Here is a 21,592-nt window from a genome sequence, read left to right as displayed (position 1 = left end):
AGAAAAGACCAGATGGCTGATATTTTTAGAAATGTGTTAAAGGGGGGTTGTGGGCACAAATTGTGTATAAAATGTATGTAAAACTGACAATCGAGGTTCAATTCCCCTGAATTGTGCAACACCTGTGCAATAAAGTCTAAACTTTCTGAAGAGCTTGCTGCTGTTGTGTCTTTTCCCTCCTGAAATTGTTTTCTACAGATTGGCGATTGGCGTGGAACTCTGTCGTTTCCTAGACACGACATTTGGGGGCTCGTCCGGGATACGAAAAAGGTACCATCCTTTCGTAAAACCAACCCGGACACTAACACCGAAAATTGAGTGAAAGAAAAGCAGCGAGCTCTTCAGAAACGTGCGCAACGAACCGTGAGTGATTGAGTGCGGTATAAGAACAGGACAATATATGTTTGTGTGTTGCAAAATGTGCTGAAACTAGGATAAGTGTTTAAATGCATTGTGGCTGCTGAAGGTTTTCGCTGTTGCTGTTGTTTGTTGCAAAATGTGCTGGTTTTCACTGTTGCTGTTGTTTTGTTGCAAAATGTGCTGTAACTAGGAATAATATTTGAATATATTTTTGCTGCTGAAGGTTTACACTGTTGCTGTTGTTTTAAAAAAAGAGGTGCCAGAGACTTGGGAGGAGAGAAACCCAAGAAAGGCCACCTGCAATAGCTCTGGTAAACGCGTGTTTAGGAAAAACACTGTCCTCTGAGGTATAAAGTAAGAAAAAAGTATTTTTGGTAAGGTAAAATATTGTTCAACTGTGTTTATGCTTAGATTAGATGCTTGTGCTTGCGCGGAACTAACGTTGTATTGAGGAAAAAATTGTGATTTATGTGTAGGTGCAACTATAAAGGAAAATAAGTAAAGAAACGTGAAGTGTGTAGAAAGTATAAAAAAGGGGAAAATAAAGGTTAAATATATAATAAAATCTTCAAATAGGGAAATAGGATAAAAGTATTAAAATAACCATAAAATAATGGAAAAAGGAGAGAAAACGCCGGTTGAAATAATCACGGGAAAATATCCTGAATGTAAAAAGGAGATAGAACATATATCAGGAAAATGGAAAAAAAGAACTAAAAGAATGGTGACAAAATGGCCTAAAGAGGGTACGTTTGATAGAGAAATATGTGATCAGATGGGAGGGGTAATAGCAAATTATAGAACAGGAGACAAGTCAGAAAAAAGAAAGCGAAAAAGAGAACAGGAAAAAAGAATTTTAGGATGGTTTAGGTCCGCTACCCTAGAAAAATATGTAGGAATGAGTGGGGGTCGCAGTGAAGAAATGACCCCCCCTCCGTATACCCCGCAGTCATCAGGACATGCGGAAATAAAAGAGAAAAGCGTGTATCCAATAGGCCCGGTAACATCTGCAGTAACAGTGTGTCCAGTAGTAAAAATACAGGTTCAGATACAAGGGTGGGTAGAACATGAGGAAAGTGAGGAACAGCTCGGGATAGAGAGAGCGCGGCTTGAGGAAGAAAAGGGAAAAATAGAAAAAAGGGTAACAGAGCTAAGGAGAGAATACAAGGAAGTGGAGGAGTTAGAAGAGCTGTTAAAAGAAAAATATAACCAGTATGATGAATACCATAGCCGGTTAATAAAAAAGGCAAAGGAGATAAGAGACACTGAGAAAAAACAGCAAACGTCTAAAATATGCCAAAAGCCTGAACAGGTGGGGCCAAAAAGGGACGGGGAAACACATAAAAAATGCAAAACTGCGGGGTGGGGAAATTTTAGATGGGAAAAGCTCCCGTATAACAAGTGGGAAGAGCTGAAGAAAAAAATTACCAAGAGAACAGATTACCGAGATAAACATAAGACAAGTTTAACAAAAGGCACTACAAGTAAAAAGCAAATCCCCCAAGCAGAGTATAAATTAGAAAACAATGAAGGGGAGGAGTTCTCCCCAGCAGAAAAAAGTGAGGCGAGCGACAATGAGGTATGCCAAGCAAGTAATAGCGAGGCAGAAGAGTCAGACGGGGGAGAGGGGCCTGCACAGGTGGGAGGAGATTTAGCTGGGCGATATCAAAACACAAGAGAAAGGCCGCCAACCCGGCGTAACCCAGCAGCAGAAGGATATAGCCATAATGCTAGTAAACCCAATACTATAGCACCATTGTTGATTAAGGAAGAGGGTACATGCATTAAGAAAGAATATGCTTTACATCTGCCGCTGTCGGGAGAAGTTATTGAAACAGTAGGGTTCTCTGGGAAAACAATGTTAAGCCCGGCATTAATAAAAATAGGCGCAAAAGAAGCAAAATTAGAGGCCGTAATAGGGGATATTAAGACACAAGTAAAAGACCAAGTGTGGTACCGTGAGAAGAGAAATCTCAAAAGTGTGGTGTTGCAATATGTTGATGACTTATTACTATGTGCAGATACAAAAGAACAGTACATAAGGGGGGCAAAAGGGGGGACACAAGGTGTCCAGGAAGAAGCTGCAGCTCTGCTCTCAGAAGACGGGGAGAGCGGAGGGACTGCGGGCGCTGACACCAGCCCAGGGAGCAACAGCACCAACAGTGCCCCTGCGGGTCCAGTGCGAGAATCGCAGGCCGGCTTTCCAGTGGAGTGACGCGCAGACCGCGTACTCTGGATTGGAAGATATACCAGGAACCTACCACCTATGAGGACTGCAGCAACACATCGTGCTACGAATCAACGTGTTAAGAAATTGTGTATAATAACTTTGTTGGGTCATTTAGAATAATATATACAGCTTTGATATGTATAATCAATTTTTTGCGACTAGAGAGAGTGTTGGAGGAACCATGGGAACAACGTTACATTGAGGAATCTGATACATTTGGATGCTGCTATGGCAGCAGGGGATGCGCAGGCACCCAACATAATATACATGGGGTGGTGCACACCCGACACTGACTGACGCTGAGAATAAGAATACAGCGAGGGGTGTTTTTCGGGGCCATGAGGTTTGACCCCGAAAGGGGGGAATGTAGGAGAATTTTCAGACTCCCCATGAGTGTGATGACGTCACATGTTAAAGTTTTTTTGTTAAAGGGTATTCCTGTCAATGTTGATCAGACTGTTTCCTCCAAACTCTCAATGCTTCATGATAAAAATTATATACACTCATATATCACATGTATAACTATATACTAATATAATCAATATGTAATCCAATAACTCTATATCAGTAGTTGCAGCAAAGCTTATGGAAACACAAGAAACCACAGTATCCACTGTAGAAAAAAGGCAAACGCAGAAGGCTTAAAAAAACCATACTTACTCAGCAGAAAATTAGTGCCAAATAGATATGCTAGAAAACTAATACTTTACAGTGACCCATGTGTAAACTGAATCAAGTAAAAAAGGTACAGGAGGCTTTGTGCACCTGTGCAATAAAGTCTAAACTTTCTGAAGAGCTTGCTGCTGTTGTGTCTTTTCCCTCCTGAAATTGTTTTCTACAGATTGGCGATTGGCGTGGAACTCTGTCATTTCCTAGACACGACAATGCATGTTTGGAAAATTAAAGACATTAAAGACACTTGTACAACCGAAAAACACTTCCGGTTTCGATATTTTACTTACAGCGGTCAAAAATAACTTTGTTTTATAACTCGACAAAAAAGTGACAGACATGACTGTTTTTTTCTGGAGCAAATGGGTTACGCAGTTTGCACATACTGACGTAGTTAAGTCATTCGGGCTCCCGTAGTTTTCATGGAAATCGATGTGTTTCTTTTGTCCCGTTTCTTTCGTCCCGGTTCTCCCCTACTCTGCTGTAATGAACATCTGAAGAATGTAGCTACTAGTTAAGCAGGTAGCCAGTTAGCCATCCAGCTAATGTTCATGATTTTATTGATATTATGCCAGTGATGGCTAGCTAGCTGAACAAAGTTAGCAAGCTAGCTAGCCATACAGCTGATTTAACAAAGATGTGTAGGTAAGTAGCCAGCCAGCTGTATGAATGAAAGAAACGTGGCTATGTAGCTGGCTACACTGTTTTTTTTTTCCGGGTAATGGTAGTCTAGCGGATTACAAATTCAGTCCAAGGTTTTATAGCTTACCTTTTAGTCATGTAGCTTGCTATCTGAGTCATGAAACGTTATTACGTGGGGTTTGCATGTAAAATGATAGAGAATGTATTTAAATTAAATATAAATGGGTTTCCCACAAATATTATATAACATTTTTTTATTTTTTGGGCAATTATTAGTAGGGAACAAGCAAGCTAGCTATCCTTCCACAAAGTTTAGACAAAGTCATTTTTCCGGTGTAGTAGAGTGTTCTGCAATTTAATTTTTATTGGCAGATGCAGCTAAATGTCCACTGGGGAGAATTATTGATTGTGGGACTAGAGCATTTCTGATGATGTAATCTGCAGAAAAAAGAAGAAGGAGAAAACATAAAATCACCGAAGTCTGGGGCTTTATTGTGGGGTTGTGTGAGTTTGTTTGTGAATTTTGTCTGTTTACATGAGGTCACAAGGTACTGAACTTAATGTTCTAAAAGGTTGTGGTCATTAGAGCCCAACCGATATATCGGTGTGGCCGATATGTCGGCCATTATTTGACTTTTTTGACGACACCGGGATCGGCAGTTATGCTGCCGATGTGTCCCGATTTTTTAATAAGTATAATAAACAAAAAAACAATGATTATTTATCTGTACTTGTCTGTTCGAACGTTGTAATTGCTATTTACTAGACTTATCCAGTAGAGGGAGCTCTAATACAAGTGTGAACTGCAGCGGCTGAAGCGCTACTTCTCTAATAAGACGTTTGTCACTCGTGCCTCATCCAATATTCTCCACTGCAAGACTTGTCTGCACAGATTCGATTGCTGCAATAAAGGTATGCATATTTAGTGAAAGTTTTTCATTAAATGCGTTTATACGACCACTATGTTTATCAATCCTCATTATCAAGCGAGCGAGCTAGCTAACATATTTGGTTCACTTTAGCAAGCTAGCTGGCTAGCAAGCCTTTATGAAGTGGCAGTGAGCACATAAGCAGCGTAGGATCTACATTTCCAGAGGACATCGCTGTATTCTCAAATAAATAACCAGCCAAAATAAACTGGTGATTGAATCCATCACACATTTGTTTTTTTTATCTGAGATAATGATATTAGCTACTATATGATGCTGTGTCAATATCCAACGCGTTATTGCAAGCGAGTGTGTCACGCGTCATCGTAGCAAGCTAACCAGACAGTGAAAACGCCGATAAAATACTTTTAACATGGATCATTTTAAGCCATGTTATCTAGCTTTGTCGTGATAACATGAGGGAAGGATTGCTGTTGGAGAAGTGAATCAATCAACAGTTAGCGCGGGTAACCTGCACGAAAGCACATTGTAGTTTTTTTTCACGTATTTCATCCAGTCAATTTAATTTCATCTAACGTTACACTTGATTCACTCTGTAGCTCCGCTAGATAATGTCTTACTCTTTGAAATCATGTAGTAGAAATAAAATAAGAAAATATAATTCATTTAACTTACTGAGAATATATAATAAGAAATAATGAGGCTGTGTCAAAAGCTAATGCGTTATTGCGAGCGAGTGTGTCATCTAGTCACACGTCAGAGCGCATTTTATTTTCACCACCGAATTCTTATGGATAGGGAAGCTCGCTAGATAGTCTTACTCTTTGAGATCATGTAGTAGGAATAAAATAAGAAAATATAATTAATGTACTGAGAATAGATACTAAGAAATAATAATAGCAAATCAATAACAACAATAATAATAATATTCATAAAAATAAATGTTTGAAACTGGAAAACTGATTTTTTTTTTAATTAATTTTTTATAGATGGCTGGAAAAGAAAGGAGTAAAAGCAAGGTGTGGAGTTATTTTGATTTCGCACACTTAAAGATGGTGTTAATATATATATTTAATTTAATATCATCTTTTACTTTTTTATCTAAAAAGTTCTTTGTGTGTTTATTTTTATTTTTATTTGTTTGCTTATAAGTTAAATGTTCTTAAATATAGAAACTTTAAGAAAATATACGTTTTTCAAATTGACTGGAAAATGTTGCACTTTTTGACAAAATATCGGTCAAAACATTGGTAATCGGTTGATCAAACTCTTGATGATGTATAGGTATGGGGCATGCCACCCCACCAAGCCGTATCTTGGCGAGATGGCAGATGCCATCCCAATATGGGCAAAAGGTCAGCTGACAGGGACTTGGAATTTCACTAGCAGGTGATCCTGCTAGTGGCCCCTTCCTCCCAGCCAACATGCAACTTAATAGCTGACAGAAGGTTTTTGCCAACCTTCATCCATTACTTGGCAAAACAATAAACTGATCTGGAGTCAGTGCTAGCATGCATAATCTATTTATGCCACAGAGAAGTTAGAAAGGAGGAATTCACTCACAATCACATGAAGTCCAGTCTTGAACAGCATTTTTCTAAAGCATGTAAAAATGTGTAATAAAAGAGAAGATTCCAGTTTCAATACAAGCTGAACAGTATGTCTCACCACAAAACAGCATACATCTACACAATAAACCACATGTTGCTATTCTATTTTGCTTTATTATCCTGGTTGCTGTTTCACCCCCAATTCATATAGTATGAGCCCCATTCCTGCTTTCAGTTAATGTGTGTATTTGAACAGACAGGATTGGCAGTAACTACCTGGATAGGACAAACATTGGTTTGCATTACATGATACAACACTTCTAACAGCTCCCTGCTCAGATAATATCCCTCCTACTACTACTCTTTGTGTTCTACCCTGTTGCCAGTTCCAAACTCACTCTGAAATACGTCCTCTAATTCCTACTTCATTTTACTAACAATTATCTCATGTGGTACCTTATCAAAAGCCTTTTGGAAATCCAAGTAGATAATATGATCATTGCTATAATCAAAACACTTGGTACCTTCTTCAAAAAATACCAGAATGTTTGTCAGACATGACCTGCCTTCATGAAAACCATGCTGGCTATCCCTTGGGATGTTGCTATTTTCAAGAAATACTTCCAACTTGTCTCTAATGATAGATTCCAGTATTTTACATATTATGCAAGTTAAACTTACAGTAGTAGTTTCCTGTAGTTTCCTGGATCAGTATGGTCCCCTTTCTTTTATATTGGTATTATTTTACCACGCTCCCAGTCCTCAGGTATTTCTCCAGTTTCTAAGGACTGTCTAAAAATACCTGCCAGTGGTTTAAAAATGATCTCAGCTAACTCTTTGAGTACTCTTGGGTATATTTCATCAGGACCTGCTGCCTTGTTTGTATTTAGTTTAAGTAATTAATGCAGTACTTCTTTATCCTCTATTTCAATATCTGAGACTTTCTGAGTATTGAATATGCCTTCCAGTCTATTAATAACTGCTTCTCTAGTAAAACTCTCAACAAAATAACTATTTAAGGCATCAGCAATATCTTTATTCTTGGAAAGCAATGCTCCTTCATTTCTGATGCACCTGATATCCTCTTTGACTTTCCTTTTCCTACTACAGTATTGAAATAAACGTATAGGATTACTTTTTGCATCTGTGGCAATTTGCCTTTCAAAGAGACTCTTGGCTTCCCATAGTTCCTTTTTAACCTTTTTAATATTACGATATTCTGCCCTATAACTCTGTGCTGTCATTTTTATATATCTTATACAGTTTTTTTTCTCAAACTCTCCTGTATGGCTTTGTTCATCCACTGATGGGAGCGCTTCTTCAACGTACTTTTCCTTAGCTTTGGAATAAATTTACTTTGCACCTCAAGAATATCCCTTTTGAACCTACCCCACTATTCATTCACAGTCTTGCAGTTAAGAAGTTTCACCCAGTCAATGTGTTGAAATTAGCTCGTCTAAACTTAAAAATTCTGGCCATAGAGGAGGCCTTGTTAATTTGCCATAATACATCAAATCTAACTGCAGAATGATCGTTAGTCCCAAGTAGCTCAGACACCGGAAAAAACAGTACGCCGCTCACACACAAGTGAGTTGAAGAGCGAGCCTGTTGCGTTAGTTCCGCCTACCCTCTCTGGCGGACCAACCAATGATGGGTGATGAAAAACGTGTCACTAATAATAATAATAATAATAATAATAAAAATAATAGTATAAATTAATATAAAAATAGGCTCAATCACCATTGTGTTACCCAATGCAGCAATAGATAGTGACTTAAAAGACATTTATTTTAATGAAAATCTTCGAGATTATTACTTTAATAACATGAAGAATGACCAGGTGTGAAATCAATTGGGTTATAATCAACTAATCAAGTGTGATCATCCTGCGACCCTCACACAAATAGGTGTGTATCAGACACAAGCAGGCAAGCAAGAGCAGCCAAACTCAGTTTGGCAACTTAGTTATCATTACTGAACTCAAACCATGTTCGTGATGAGATGCAATTATCGGTTTCAATTCTTAGTCAAATTTAAGGATAAATGTTGATTCAGTCCCAGCCACGGTCCTATTCTGCCACAAACCAAAAAAGGAAGACAGAACATGTAAACTTTCTAGGACAAAGCCATATGGAGGATAGAAGGAATACCGACCTGACAAGCATTAATGATCTTTCATCCATAACTCGCTCTATGAATTCTAATTGCCAACTAAAGTATTTGGTTTTTTTTGACTGCTATTGCTTTTTTACAAAAGAAACACAACTCAACTAAGTGCTGAAAAAAATTCTATAGATTTATTGGGCTTACAATGCACAAAGTGAAAATCATGTTGCTTATTACATGTTTTCCCCCCAAATACTTGTTAATATACATGTTAAATGATAGCATAACTAATTCTGATGCTTTGTTAAACAGTTAGTCAATCCACTGGTCTGACTTTAACTCCATTGAGCTGGAACTCCTGTTGCCACATGCCAGAAGTTGAACGCAGAGATTTATACCTTTCTTTCGTTTACCACATCCCCTGCAGGGCACGATAAATTGGCCTACTCATCTTTCTTTTCTGAAACCCTGGAGGGTGCACCCCATTAGTTCCCTAACATAGAAAAATCTAGTAAGTTACATTTTGTTTAAGATAAATTAAACATGGTAGCCTAACATGTACAGCAACATTTGTACAGCTGAATAAAAGAAAAAATCCTGATCTATTGTGTCAAATTATTGTCTGAAATCACCATTACTTGATAAATGACCTTGTTTATAGAAATGTATAAAAGCAATGCACCATATAGGTATGGGGCATGCCCTGCCTAAGCATAACTTGGTGGACAGCATATCAGCCATCCCAATATCACAAATTGAGGTCATGCTGTTATACTGTATTGCACTGTATATCAGTATGGCTGTGATTATCTTTGAATCAGCCATGTTGATATACAGTATAACAGCACTCCCTCTTATGTGATATTGCTTAAATATATTATGCTACTTTACTAATTTACTTTAACATGGCACTGAAAAGGGCAAACTGATTGGACTGACAATGAATTGATTAATTAGATTAACTCATGTTACTATGTTTAATTTAGCTTAAACAAAATGTAATTTACTCATTTGTCTATGTCAGGGAGCTTATGGGGTGGCTCTTATCATTGATGTTGGTGATCATGCCAGGTATTATGCCAGCCTGCTCCGGAAATAACCAACAAACATTGCTACTAACGTGTGAAGAGCAAGAGTCTATCATCATTGGAAAAACCCACCCGCCAAATTTGGTTTCTCTACGACTTATGGTTGCTGAGCCTCAGACACTTTTAGCGGAGAAAAATAAGAATAATAATAATAATAATTAAAGCCGCAAGCGGGGTTGGGAGGGGTCCAAGCATTGGCACCATCGCGCCCCCTATGGAGCGATTTTAACATGGCTTTTTCCTCATGATAATATACCTTCACGCAACATATCTACTGAATATCATGATGATTGTATAAAATATTGATGACTTATGGCCAATTTTGTGCTAAGAGAGGCTGTCGGATGACTTAGTTGCGTCACCATGGATGTGTCCTGGCCACTTGCCGTAAAGGCCTTTACTATGTCATAACACTTAGATGGCATGTCGTAACACTTAGATGGCCGGGCATGTATGTACAGCTGCAGTGTTTCTGCGTCGCAACTAAAAAAGGCGTCACACTAGTGTTGTCACGATACCAAAATTTTGACTTTGATACTGATACCAGGTTTAGTATCACGATACTCAATACTGAAATGATACTTGAAACTTATAACAATGCTGATTCGATACTCGGTACCTAACAATACTGAAATTACCTGAATAGATCAGAAACGTAATGTCTACAAGGGTTGACCTCATTTTCAAATTCATGGTTTATTAACAACCTTTAAGTTGAAGCCTCTTCAACATATTAATAAGCATAGGCCTATAGTGTTACAACACTAAACAATAGAAAAATATATTAAATATATTTCAAAAATTAAACAGTTGTAAACTAAATTAAAGCCGCAAGCGGAGTTAGGAGGGATCCAAGCATTGGCACTATCGCGCCTCCTATGGAGCGATTTTAAAATGGCTTTGTCCTCATGATCATATACCTTCACCCAACATATCTACTGAATATCATGATGAGCAATGGATTGAAATATGTGTCTGACGTAGTAAAATATTGATGAGTTATGGCCAAATGTGTGCTAAGACATGCTGTCTGATGACTTAGTTGCGTCACCATGGATGTGTCCTGGCCGCTTCCCGTAAAGGCCTTTACTCTGTCGTAACACTTAGATGGCATGTCGTAACACTTAGATGGCCCGGTGTGTATGTACACCTGCAGTGTTTCTGCGCCGCAACTAAAAAAGGCGTCACACTAGTGTTGTCACAATACCAAAATTTTGACTTTGATACTGATACCAGGTTTAGTATCACGATACTCAATACTGAAATGATACTTGAAACTTAAACGATGCTGATTCGATACTCAGTACCTAACGATACTGAAATGACCTTAATAGATCAGAGACGTAATGTCCACAAGGGTTGACCTCATTTTTGAATTCATGGTTAATTAAAGTTCAATCTCGAAGATTTGCGTTTCGTTCTCTTTGGCGGTACCAATGGCGAGAAGCGGTAATTGCAGGTGTGTTTTTGGACCTCACTTCCCATAGATCCAATCGGATCCAACCAGTGTCGCCTGTGTGACGTCAGTCAGTTGGCACGCCAACTATAACACTTACTATTTACTGAATAAAATGAATAAAAAACAGTTGTTACAAAAGTAACGTTATGTACATACTCATTCGATGTCTTTACACTGCCGAGCCGGGTTAAAATGCCATAGCAAACCTGGGGTAGAATTAGTGATGATCAGTTTCCACAGACGTTCTTTATCCACCTTTTGCCCGGTATGAACATCTTTACACTGCAGAGAAGAATTCGCGGGATTTGCTGTGGCTCGTGCAATTATGTATCTCGTGCACAATAAGCAATCTTTTTGGTGAATGATTCTTGTGTGGTATTTTTGAAACAGCTGCCTTGCAAAATGTTACCCCTGGTGTTTCTGGTTTTGCTAGCTAAACTGTTCGAGAATAAAGCTGAGCTGGGTGTTAAAATAGCAATCAGAACAAGAAGAATAAAACAAAAACAAAGGAGATTTCATCAAAAAGGGCATAAAGGCTGAAGGAACATATGAGGAAGCGTAATAAAATAATAATGCTAATCTATACTGCCGTATTCTTTTATTTAGTTTTCTCCTGCGTGACGTCTTCAGAAATCAGACTCTGCTCCACATACCCCGGCTTTATTCCGATCATTATAATATATTGATGAACTCAATGTAAATAACGGTAACGTTAAGGCCAGTTCAGATCAATAATTCGCAGCGAGGCGAAATGGTTTTAGAATGTTGCAGAGAAAATTGCAGCGGTGTGAACTGGCTAGTAGCAGAGCCGTTGCCTGCCCTGAGGTTTTAAAAGACCGAACTTGTCAAATCGCCAAGTGCAGTTTTTTTGAAACAACTGCCTTGCAAAATGTTACCCCTGGTGTTTCTGGTTTTGCTAGCTAAACTGTTCGAGAATAAAGCTGAGCTGTTGCCTGCCCTGAGGTTTTAAGAGACCGAACTTGTCAAATCGCCAAGTGCAGTATTTTTGAAACAACTGCCTTGCAAAATGTTACCCCTGGTGTTTCTGGTTTTGCTAGCTAAACTGTTCGAGAATAAAGCTGAGCTGGGTGTTAAAATAGCAATCAGAACAAGAAGAATAAAACAAAAACAAAGGAGATTTCATCAAAAAGGGCATAAAGGCTGAAGGAACATATGAGGAAGCGTAATAAAATAATAATGCTAATCTATACTGCCGTATTCTTTTATTTAGTTTTCTCCTGCGTGACGTCTTCAGAAATCAGACTCTGCTCCACATACCCCGGCTTTATTCCGATCATTATAATATATTGATGAACTCAATGTAAATAACGGTAACGTTAAGGCCAGTTCAGATCAATAATTCGCAGCGAGGCGAAATGGTTTTAGAATGTTGCAGAGAAAATTGCAGCGGTGTGAACTGGCTAGTAGCAGAGCCGTTGCCTGCCCTGAGGTTTTAAAAGACCGAACTTGTCAAATCGCCAAGTGCAGTTTTAGAACGTTTACAATCAGACGTCTTGGAATTTTGCAAGTTGCATCCAGTCTCGTTGCGAATCATTGATCTGAACTGGCCTTTAGTTAGCTACACTGCAACGTTGCAACAAGGTAACATTGCATTCGAGAGACGGTTTGCGAGGTCGGTACCGGTTGGTAGCGTTAGCTAGTGTTTTTTCTAATTGTTAGCTGACATTAGATTGTGTTAATTACATTAGCTAGCTAGCTAACGCAACGTTACCTGATACGAGAGATGGATACTGTGCGCAACGTTGTCTAGACTAATGTTGTCTTTCTTGACATGGTTCGGTAGCTAGCGTTAGCTGTGCAAATAGCTATGTAATTTAGTAAAGTTACATTGTCATTAAATGTAATATGAAATCTACATCAACAAATAATATGATCTCTCATGTTACACAAAAACTTTTTAGGGTTCCATAACTCCCCCCACCCCCCCTTTCTCTGTTATTGTAACGCTAGCAGACACCGGAAAAAAACAGTACACCGCTCACACGCAAGTGAGTTGAAGAGCGAGCCTGTTGCGTTACTTCCGCCTACCCTCTCAGGCGGACCAACCACTGATGGGTGATGGAAAACGCGTCACTAACTATGCGCCGCTTGTGATTTTTTCTCGGGAATGTCGCCACAGACACCCAGTTCTTTAATCATAAATTATTATAATAATAATAATATAAATTAATATAATAATAGGCTCAATTACCATTGTGTTACCTAATTCGGCGATAGATAGTGACTTAACAGACATTTGTTTTAATGAAAATCTTCAAGATTATTACTTTAACAACCTGGTAAATTAACAACCTTTAAGTTGAAGCCTCTTCAACATATTAATAAGCATAGGCCGATAGTGTTACAACACTAAACAATAGAAAAATATATTAAATATATTTCAAAAATTAAACAGTTGTAAACTAAATAATCTTTAAAACAGGTCTTTCACCTTTAAATAGATTTAAAAACAGCATATTTTAATAACAATACAGCATCTATCTATAATCAAATATTTCCAAATTGGAACACCTATTGCTACTGAAGTGAACTGAGTCGAAGCTTGCGCTGTATCAAGGAGCTGAGTGCACCAGCGCAAGTCACCTCACTTGGCAACCTTAGTTGCTGCTGCCATCTAGCAAAGATTCTGACAAATTACACTTTTCATCCTCTAAATCAGTAATGACATTGAGAAAAAACGAAACAAAAGACGAAATATCAACTCGCGACCTGCGTGCTGCTCGCAGAGTAGCCTACCGTATTATTTATTTTGACACTGGCATATAAGAAAATTTTTGGTTACACTGACCGATAAAACGCTATTCCAAAAGCAAAATCAGACATGTTATACATTGTTAGGAAGCTTATACTCTCACCTACTGAATAAATGAACTGTCAATCAAGCCAAATAGTACTAAAAAGGGCGACAACGCCGTAAGCAACAGGTGTGGTATTACGCACAGCTATTTTTGAAGGTAGCCGACCCAGGCATCACAAATGCGCGTATATTTCACAAACGGATTGTCCAAGACAATATATGACCACTCAGTCGCAAAAGGGACATCTCTACGCGTAAAACCAATGGTAAGATTGTATATTTATTCAATGTTTAGTCCCAGATATTGACTGTAGAATGACATGGTATAATTTTAAAAAACTTTGTCTCGTTTATTTCGTTATTCAGTGAGCAGCGTTTTCACTGCTGTATTGGCATATTTTAGGGCTAATGTCGGGTTTATCTTGTTGCTACGGAATATTACATTACATTACAGGCATTTGGCAGACGCTCTTATCCAGAGCGACGTACAACAAAGTGTATAATCATAATCAGGAACAAGTGTGTCGAAAACCCTAGAGAGAAGTACCGTTCCAAGTGCAGGGAACAATCGCATAGTTCAACTTGGAACTTGTAGGTTAAACTGATTAACACTAACACAAACAAGAACAGCAACAACGTCTATGCAGTCTATGCAAAAATACAAGCAATAGTTAAGATGAGTGCATTAACTAAGTCACCTACGAAACAACTACCTAGTTACAACCCTAAACTTACAGTCAATTTAGAGATTAAATTGAGAATACGATTTCTCTCAGCATAATGACGGATTCAAAGACTAAACGAACTCACCCAATATTGTCTTCAAATGGATCCATGCCAAAGAAAAGTAATGATTCATCCTCTCAAAAAGCTTTTACTAACAAACTTTTAGTAGCAAAAAACAAAGTATCAACTCGCCACCCCTGCTACCTGTGCTCGGAGTACCGTATTATTTATTTAGACATTGGCAGACTACAGCATAAATTGCATCTTTTGTTTATATTCAATATTAGAAATTGCAGCGAGAAACTGCAGCTGTAGACACAAGATAGTTTGTTATGTTATGGTAGCAACGGAACAAAGCGGACAGTACATGTATTGCCATCATTGTTTCATTATACCAGCGTGTTTTCGCGCATGTGCACAGAAACTCAAAACCTACCAATAAAATGGTTTAGCTATTTCTCAGCATAATGACAGATTTAAAGACTAAACAAACTCACCTGATACTGTCTTCAAATGGATCCATGCCAAAGAAAAGTATTCATCCTCTCAAAAAGCTTTTACTAACAAACCTAGCCTAGCATGCACTCTGGCTGGCACTGTCTTCCATTGCTTCCCCGACGTTCAGACCCGACGTTCAGACCGTCCCCTCACTGATAAAAACTAGCCCCTACGGTGTCGGATTACTTGCGTCGCCATGGATGTCGCTTGCCGTAAAGAAGTTTACTAGATGTCGTAACACTTAGATTTGGAGCTCCAGCTCTTCCGCACCCCAACTAATAAAAAAGTCCAAATGGCGGGCAAACAATATGGCGGACATAGGTGCTCCCAATGGCAAAGTTGTAGAGCACATTCAGATGCATCGGTTGATGAAGTTTTGTGTTGAATTAACATATGGTGTGGGAGTTATGGCCTTTTACGCATAACCCTTTGTTATAGCGCCACCATCTGGCCGACATAGGTGATTTTTAGGGCCTGAGTAGTGGGGGGCCATAAATTTGGTTGCTCTAGGACTTATGGTTGCTAAGCCTCAGACACTTTTAGCGGAGACAAATATGAATAATAATCCTAACAAATACAATGGGGTTCCACCAGCTTTGCTGCTTGGACCCCTAATAATTATCCTAACAGATCCAATAGGGTTCCACCAGCTTCGCTGCTTGGACCCCTAATAATAATAATCCTAACAGATACAATAGGGTTCCACCAGCTTCACTGCTTGGACCCCTAATAATAATCCTAACAAATACAATAGGGTTCTACCAGCTTCGCTGCTTGGACCCCTAATAATTATCCTAACAGATCCAATAGGGTTCCACCAGCTTCGCTGCTTGGACCCCTAATAATAATAATCCTAACAGATACAATAGGGTTCCACCAGCTTCACTGCTTGGACCCCTAATAATAATCCTAACAAATACAATAGGGTTCTACCAGCTTCGCTGCTTGGACCCCTAATAATAATCCTAACAAATACAATAGGGTTCCACCAGCTTCACTGCTTGGACCCCTAATAATAATCCTTACAGATACAATAGGGTTCCACCAGCTTCGCTGCTTGGACCCCTAATAATAATAATCCTAACAGATACAATAGGGTTCCACCAACTTCGCTGCTTGGACCCCTAATAATCCTAACAGATACAATAGGGTTCCACCAGCATCACTACTTGGACCCCTAACAATAATCCTAACAGATACAATAGGGTTCCACTAGCTTCGCTGCTTGGACCCCTAATAATAATCCTAACAGTTACAATAGGGTTCTACCAGCTTCGCTGCTTGGACCCCTAAATATGTCAATTAAACTGACATTTGTAATTCACACGCAACACCATCATAGGATCACAGTCCTTTTTTGCAGGGGTGCCTCCAGGGATTTTTATCCCCATGAAAAACCTCTCATTGGTTTGGTTGATTGATGTTGAAGCTGTTACAGCATTTATGTTTATTGACACTTATCCACTATTTAGCCTATTGCATTTTAGTTGCTTTCACTGATTGAGCAGTGCACATGGAATGCGCAAAACAAGTTCTGTCAGGAAACTCAAAATTGCAGCCAACCAATCAGTTGGCCCCAATAACCGCATTATCCATAGAGCGTACACAGGAACTGGAGAGGGTAGGAGTGGGCAGTCAGTGAAACTTAGGAAGTATTGGGAAACGGTCTCTACTGCACATGATCACATGAACTGTTGAGATGTGGTGGCAAAAGATCTTGCTGCCCACTAAATTCAATGTAGAAATCCAAGGTGATTTAACAAAAAAAACAACCTCATTAGTCCATTTTCTGTGATCATGAATTTCATTATGTGCAGCAGTTTCTGAAACAATGGTTGTTTTGGTCCAGAAGTCTTGGGAAAATATTTGTTAAAATGTGCATATTTTATTGCATAATGAATATTCTTAAATCTGCTTTTCATATTAAACGTAACGGTCATCAATCAAGTTTCAAAGTACATCTGGGAAGTTTCATTTTGCCTTCAAAAGTCTGATATTCCCCATTCACTTTAATGGGGAGCTCAATGTTTTGCCCTCAACAACAAAAAGATCCAGTACAAGCTTACTTTCAGGGCTTCACAGCTTAGGTTGGCTGACGGTGTGCTCTCCTGTCTAGTTAAATATGCATGTCTATGGCATTATCACGTGTTTCCATAATCACCCAATTACATACACACAACACTTTTCTCTTACCCATCCAATCGCAGGCACACATCACACATCACCTTTTTAAACCAACAATCAGACCTCTCTACTGCTTGCCAGCGCTGCTTTGCATCTTTCACTGCTGCTGCTCAGAATTGTGTTTGGATCTGCTTCTAAATACTGGGGGGTTTACTGGTATTCCTCCTGTTTAGTAGGGGAGATGTTTAGTATTCCATGTTAGATAGGGTAGTGCTGGTGCATGCACTGCAATACCTGAAGCAGATCCATTCAGTGTCAAACCAAAAATATTAATGTAAATATTTTAATACATGACTTGTCCTGACTGATAAAAATGAATCTATTATTTTTAATAAAAAATGTTTTTGTTACCATGAGTTGTGACCAGTAAGCCTAATAAAAGCAAAAGCCGGATGGATGATTATGCCTGCTTGAAGACTTCTCTGCAGCTTTTAAGTGCAGAAGCGGAGCATTTTCCCCTGAATTTGCTACAGTATTAATATCACTTCCTAATGTTGTGCCCATTTATAGAAGCAACCGCTATAACACCGCACAAGAAGAGAAAACTGGTTTACCTTATCCAGCTGATTGATCTAACTTAATTGCCATGGCTTCAGGTTTCTGTATGTTGCCAATTTGCCCCTGAAAGGAGGAAAAGAGAATTAAATAATAGTCCATAATTAGTGCATGTATGACTGTGTTATTGACAGTGGTCTATAATCAGCTTTATTATTTTGAAAAATTATTAATGTAAAAGAAAACTCTGCTTTAGAAGCACCACAGTCTTTAATTGGAGATTCCAACATCAAGAATGTGTATATTGTATATTGTACTCTATATACTATGTACAGTATATGTTCATGGATGCTTATATGTTTTCATGTTACTAGTACATGTGTTTGTGTTTGCATTTTAGTGTATCTGTTAATATGTGCCTGCTAGTATGTTTGTGTGTTTGTTTTTGTGCGCAAGCTGTTTCTTTGTGTGTGTATGTAAGCGCACACATGCATGCTTGCTTTTACATCTCTGTGCCTGTTAAAAATGATTACTTAGAATTATTTGCCTTAAAGCAGGTTTTATTTTGTTCTTGGTAAATGTCCTCTCCTTATTCTCAACATTCATTTAAAATACATTGCAGAATAGTTCAGTCGCTAATTTTCCAAGCAAGAAAGGTGGAAAGAGATATGACTCTGTGTATGCTCAAAGCTAAAGCATACTGCTTTCTAGCTTGTTCTTCCTAAGCAGCATCCTACTACACAACTGTAACTGTCTGTCTTGAAAGGAAACATTTTTGAGAGTACATGTTCTGTTACCATCAGTCAGTTACTTTTTGTCAGAATAGACAATGACGAGTTAAAAACATATTCAAGATATACTAAGTAAAGTGAGCAATTCACCTTGCTCCCAAATGAACTAATAAGCTAAATTCATAGCAGGTAAAATTAGCTTCAATAACATAAGTCAATAACATAAGATAATACAAGTACAGTTTATTCATAATAATAATAATAATAATAATAATAATAATAGGGTTGGCAGGTATGCCATCCAGCCAAGTTGCGCCTATACAGCACCAAGATTTTGGCACTTTTCAGGGTTCCCTAATGTAAAACTAACCACAATGACCACAGACTCTTAAAAACATTCATTTCTGTACCTTCTGACCCCATTTCAACAGACAGAATTCACAAACAACTTCACACGTCCACACAATAAAGCCCCAAACAAAGAGGATTTTGCATTTTCTCCTTCTTTTTCCTGCCTGATTACATCATCACAAATGCTCCAAGCCCACAAATAACATGTCTCCCCATTGGGCATTTAAAGTACATCAGCCAATTAAAAACATGCAAAATGACATATATAGAATTACATATAATGCATCATTTAAAAGAGCAAAATTTTCATATTAATGTCTCCTTCACTAGTAGCTCACCGAGTAGCATGTCTGCCTCTGACACTTTTGGATAACTGACTAGGTTCGAGCCCCCCTTGGACTCATGAAAACCTCTCACTCATTACACTGTACCTAAAAATAAAACATTTAAACTATTGCTTTTGCATCTGTATAATCTTTGGATTTATATTTCTCAAATACAAATAAAATACACCCACACTTTAGACAGTTCCGCTTTTGGCATTTTAACCAAGTTTAACATTAGCTACCTTGCTAAAGACACGACAGACCAACTGTACAACCTTAGTACTGCAGATGGCTGTGAAATTAATAAGCACTTGAATAATAAAATACACCCACGCTTTAGAGAGTTTCACTTTCGGCATTTTGACCAAGTTTAATGTTAGCTACCTTGTTAACGACTCATTGGATGCACACGCAAAATGACATGTACAGTGCCTTCAGAAAGTTTTCAGACCCCTTCACTTTTTCCACGTTTTGTTACGTTACAGCCTTATTCTAAAATGGATTAAATTCATTTTTATTCTCATCAATCTACAGACAATACCCCATAATGACAAAGCGAAAGCAGGTTTTTAGAAATTTTAGCAAATTTATTAAAAATAAAAAACTGAATCATATACATAAGTATTCAGACCCTTTGCTATGCCATTTGCCACTCTGGCAAGCTAATTAACTGGTGAACACATAAATGACTACTTGAATAATCGGACTCACCCCCTAGTGCAGGGATCATTAACTCTGGCCCTCAAATCCAGCCCTGGTTTTATTTTCTCCCAGGTAATTAGTGCTACTGATTGGCCAGATTCACACCTGACTCCCAGGCAAAGGGAGGGTGGAAAACCAGCAGTTCTCGGCCCTTGAGGACCGTGAGTTGCTGATCACTGTCCTGCCCTAGTGCATGCCTAGGGGTGTGTTTGTTTCTGTGTGTGTGTATGTGTGTGTGTGTGTGTGCATGTATGTGTGTTTGTATCTGCATCTTGCAGGTGTAGCTTTGTGGAATGGCTTCTCTCACACAGATGCCTGAGGAGTCAGCAGCCCAGACTGGGCAGCCCTCAGCTCAAGACCCTCTCGAGTTTCTGCTTGGAATGCCTTTCCCAGAACTGCTCTGGTAAAATTAGTACCAAAATTCTACACACTCAGGATATAGTTCTCTACTTGGAGAACCTCAGAATCAATTGCCACAGTTACAGAGGATAAGTGAACAAGTGCCTGTGGAACAGCAGGAGTCACAAAGGAGCTCAAGAGCACTTTGATCACGGTCAACAATGGAATCATGATATCAATAGAACGCTTTGAGGAATTTTACAATGGTGGAAGCCCTGGTGATTCAACTTGGTCTTGGGTAATTAAACTGCTTTCTAGTTGGTTTTCTGGGCTAGTGGGGCTCAAAGAGGTGTTGTGGGGTGAGGTGGGGAGACTAGCATGGAGTTCAGGAATGCACAATAGCGAGCAGAGAGTGTGCAAATATGTGGCCATGGCTGGTGAGAAAGATTCCAACAGAAGCCTGAGACTAGAGGAAGGCTGATGAACATAGACATCAACAATTTATTGTGACAATTTAGCCATATGCTGATACTTTTAGACAAAAGTTACTTATAAAAAGTATATTTTTTTATGGCTGGAAAACACCTCAAAACTAGGCATAAGTAAAGCAACAGTAAAATAAGTTCAATCTGTATTCCTGTTTGAATTATACACTACTGTGCAAAAGTCTTAGGTACCCGTGAAACAAATGCTGTACAGCTAAGATGCTTTCAAAAATAACGAAATTAAAGGTTATAAATATCAAAAAAAATAATATAAAGAGCAGTAAATAGTTAAAAACTAAATAAAATCAATATTTTGTGTGACCATCCTTCGCCTTTAAAACTACATCAATTCTCTTAGGTACACTGTACACTGCAGTTTTATAAGAAAATCGGCTGGTAGGTTGTTCCAAGCATTTTGGAGAACTTGCCACAGTTCTTCTGCAGATGTTGGCTGTTTCGCTTGCTTCTGGCTCTCCAGGTAATCCCAGAGACCCTTGAACAAGTTTCTATCTGAAAAGTAGTCTATTACTTAAAATATTACTTTAAAATATAAAATATTTATTTAACAAAATACGAAAGTGTATCTGCAAAAATTCATTTTTTGGAAAATTCATGTTTGGAAATCTCAAATTTGCTCTTTTCTACTGACACACTAATGCAGAAAACAAAAAATAAACATCTAAGACCAAATATATACTATATTTTATATTTAAAAATCTAGGGTGCCTAAGACTTTTGCACAGTACTATATATATTTGAAATCGGGTGAACTAAAAGAATGTTTTTCACTTTATTGAGTAAATTAAAGTGTATTGCTCTTTAAGGAGTGAATGCTAAAAGATTAGTCATAACAGTATTAAAGACGGGTGTACTGCAGAGCATGATGTGGTGTCCGTTGTGTTGACTGGAAACACAGAAAATGGGGACAATGACTGCATAT

General features: G+C 38.4%; 1 protein-coding gene across 3 annotated transcripts in view; it reads left to right on the top strand.

The window, feature by feature from the left end:
• The first annotated feature begins 20,297 nt into the window (after window positions 1-20,297).
• Window positions 20,298-21,592, top strand: part of lpin1 (lipin 1) — a 115,132-nt gene continuing 113,837 nt past the window's right edge. For 2 of the 3 annotated variants that reach the window (XM_035422540.1, XM_035422536.1), the window contains exon 1: window positions 20,298-20,465. In XM_035422540.1, the coding sequence (XP_035278431.1) occupies window positions 20,397-20,465 (69 nt within the window). In that variant the 5' untranslated portion in view covers window positions 20,298-20,396. The remainder of the gene's footprint in view (window positions 20,466-21,592) is intronic. The other variant, XM_035422538.1, reaches the window with a different exon arrangement.

This window comes from Anguilla anguilla, chromosome 6, assembly GCF_013347855.1.
Source record: "Anguilla anguilla isolate fAngAng1 chromosome 6, fAngAng1.pri, whole genome shotgun sequence".
NCBI lineage: Eukaryota > Metazoa > Chordata > Actinopteri > Anguilliformes > Anguillidae > Anguilla > Anguilla anguilla.
This window is presented reverse-complemented; position numbering and strand designations above follow the sequence as displayed.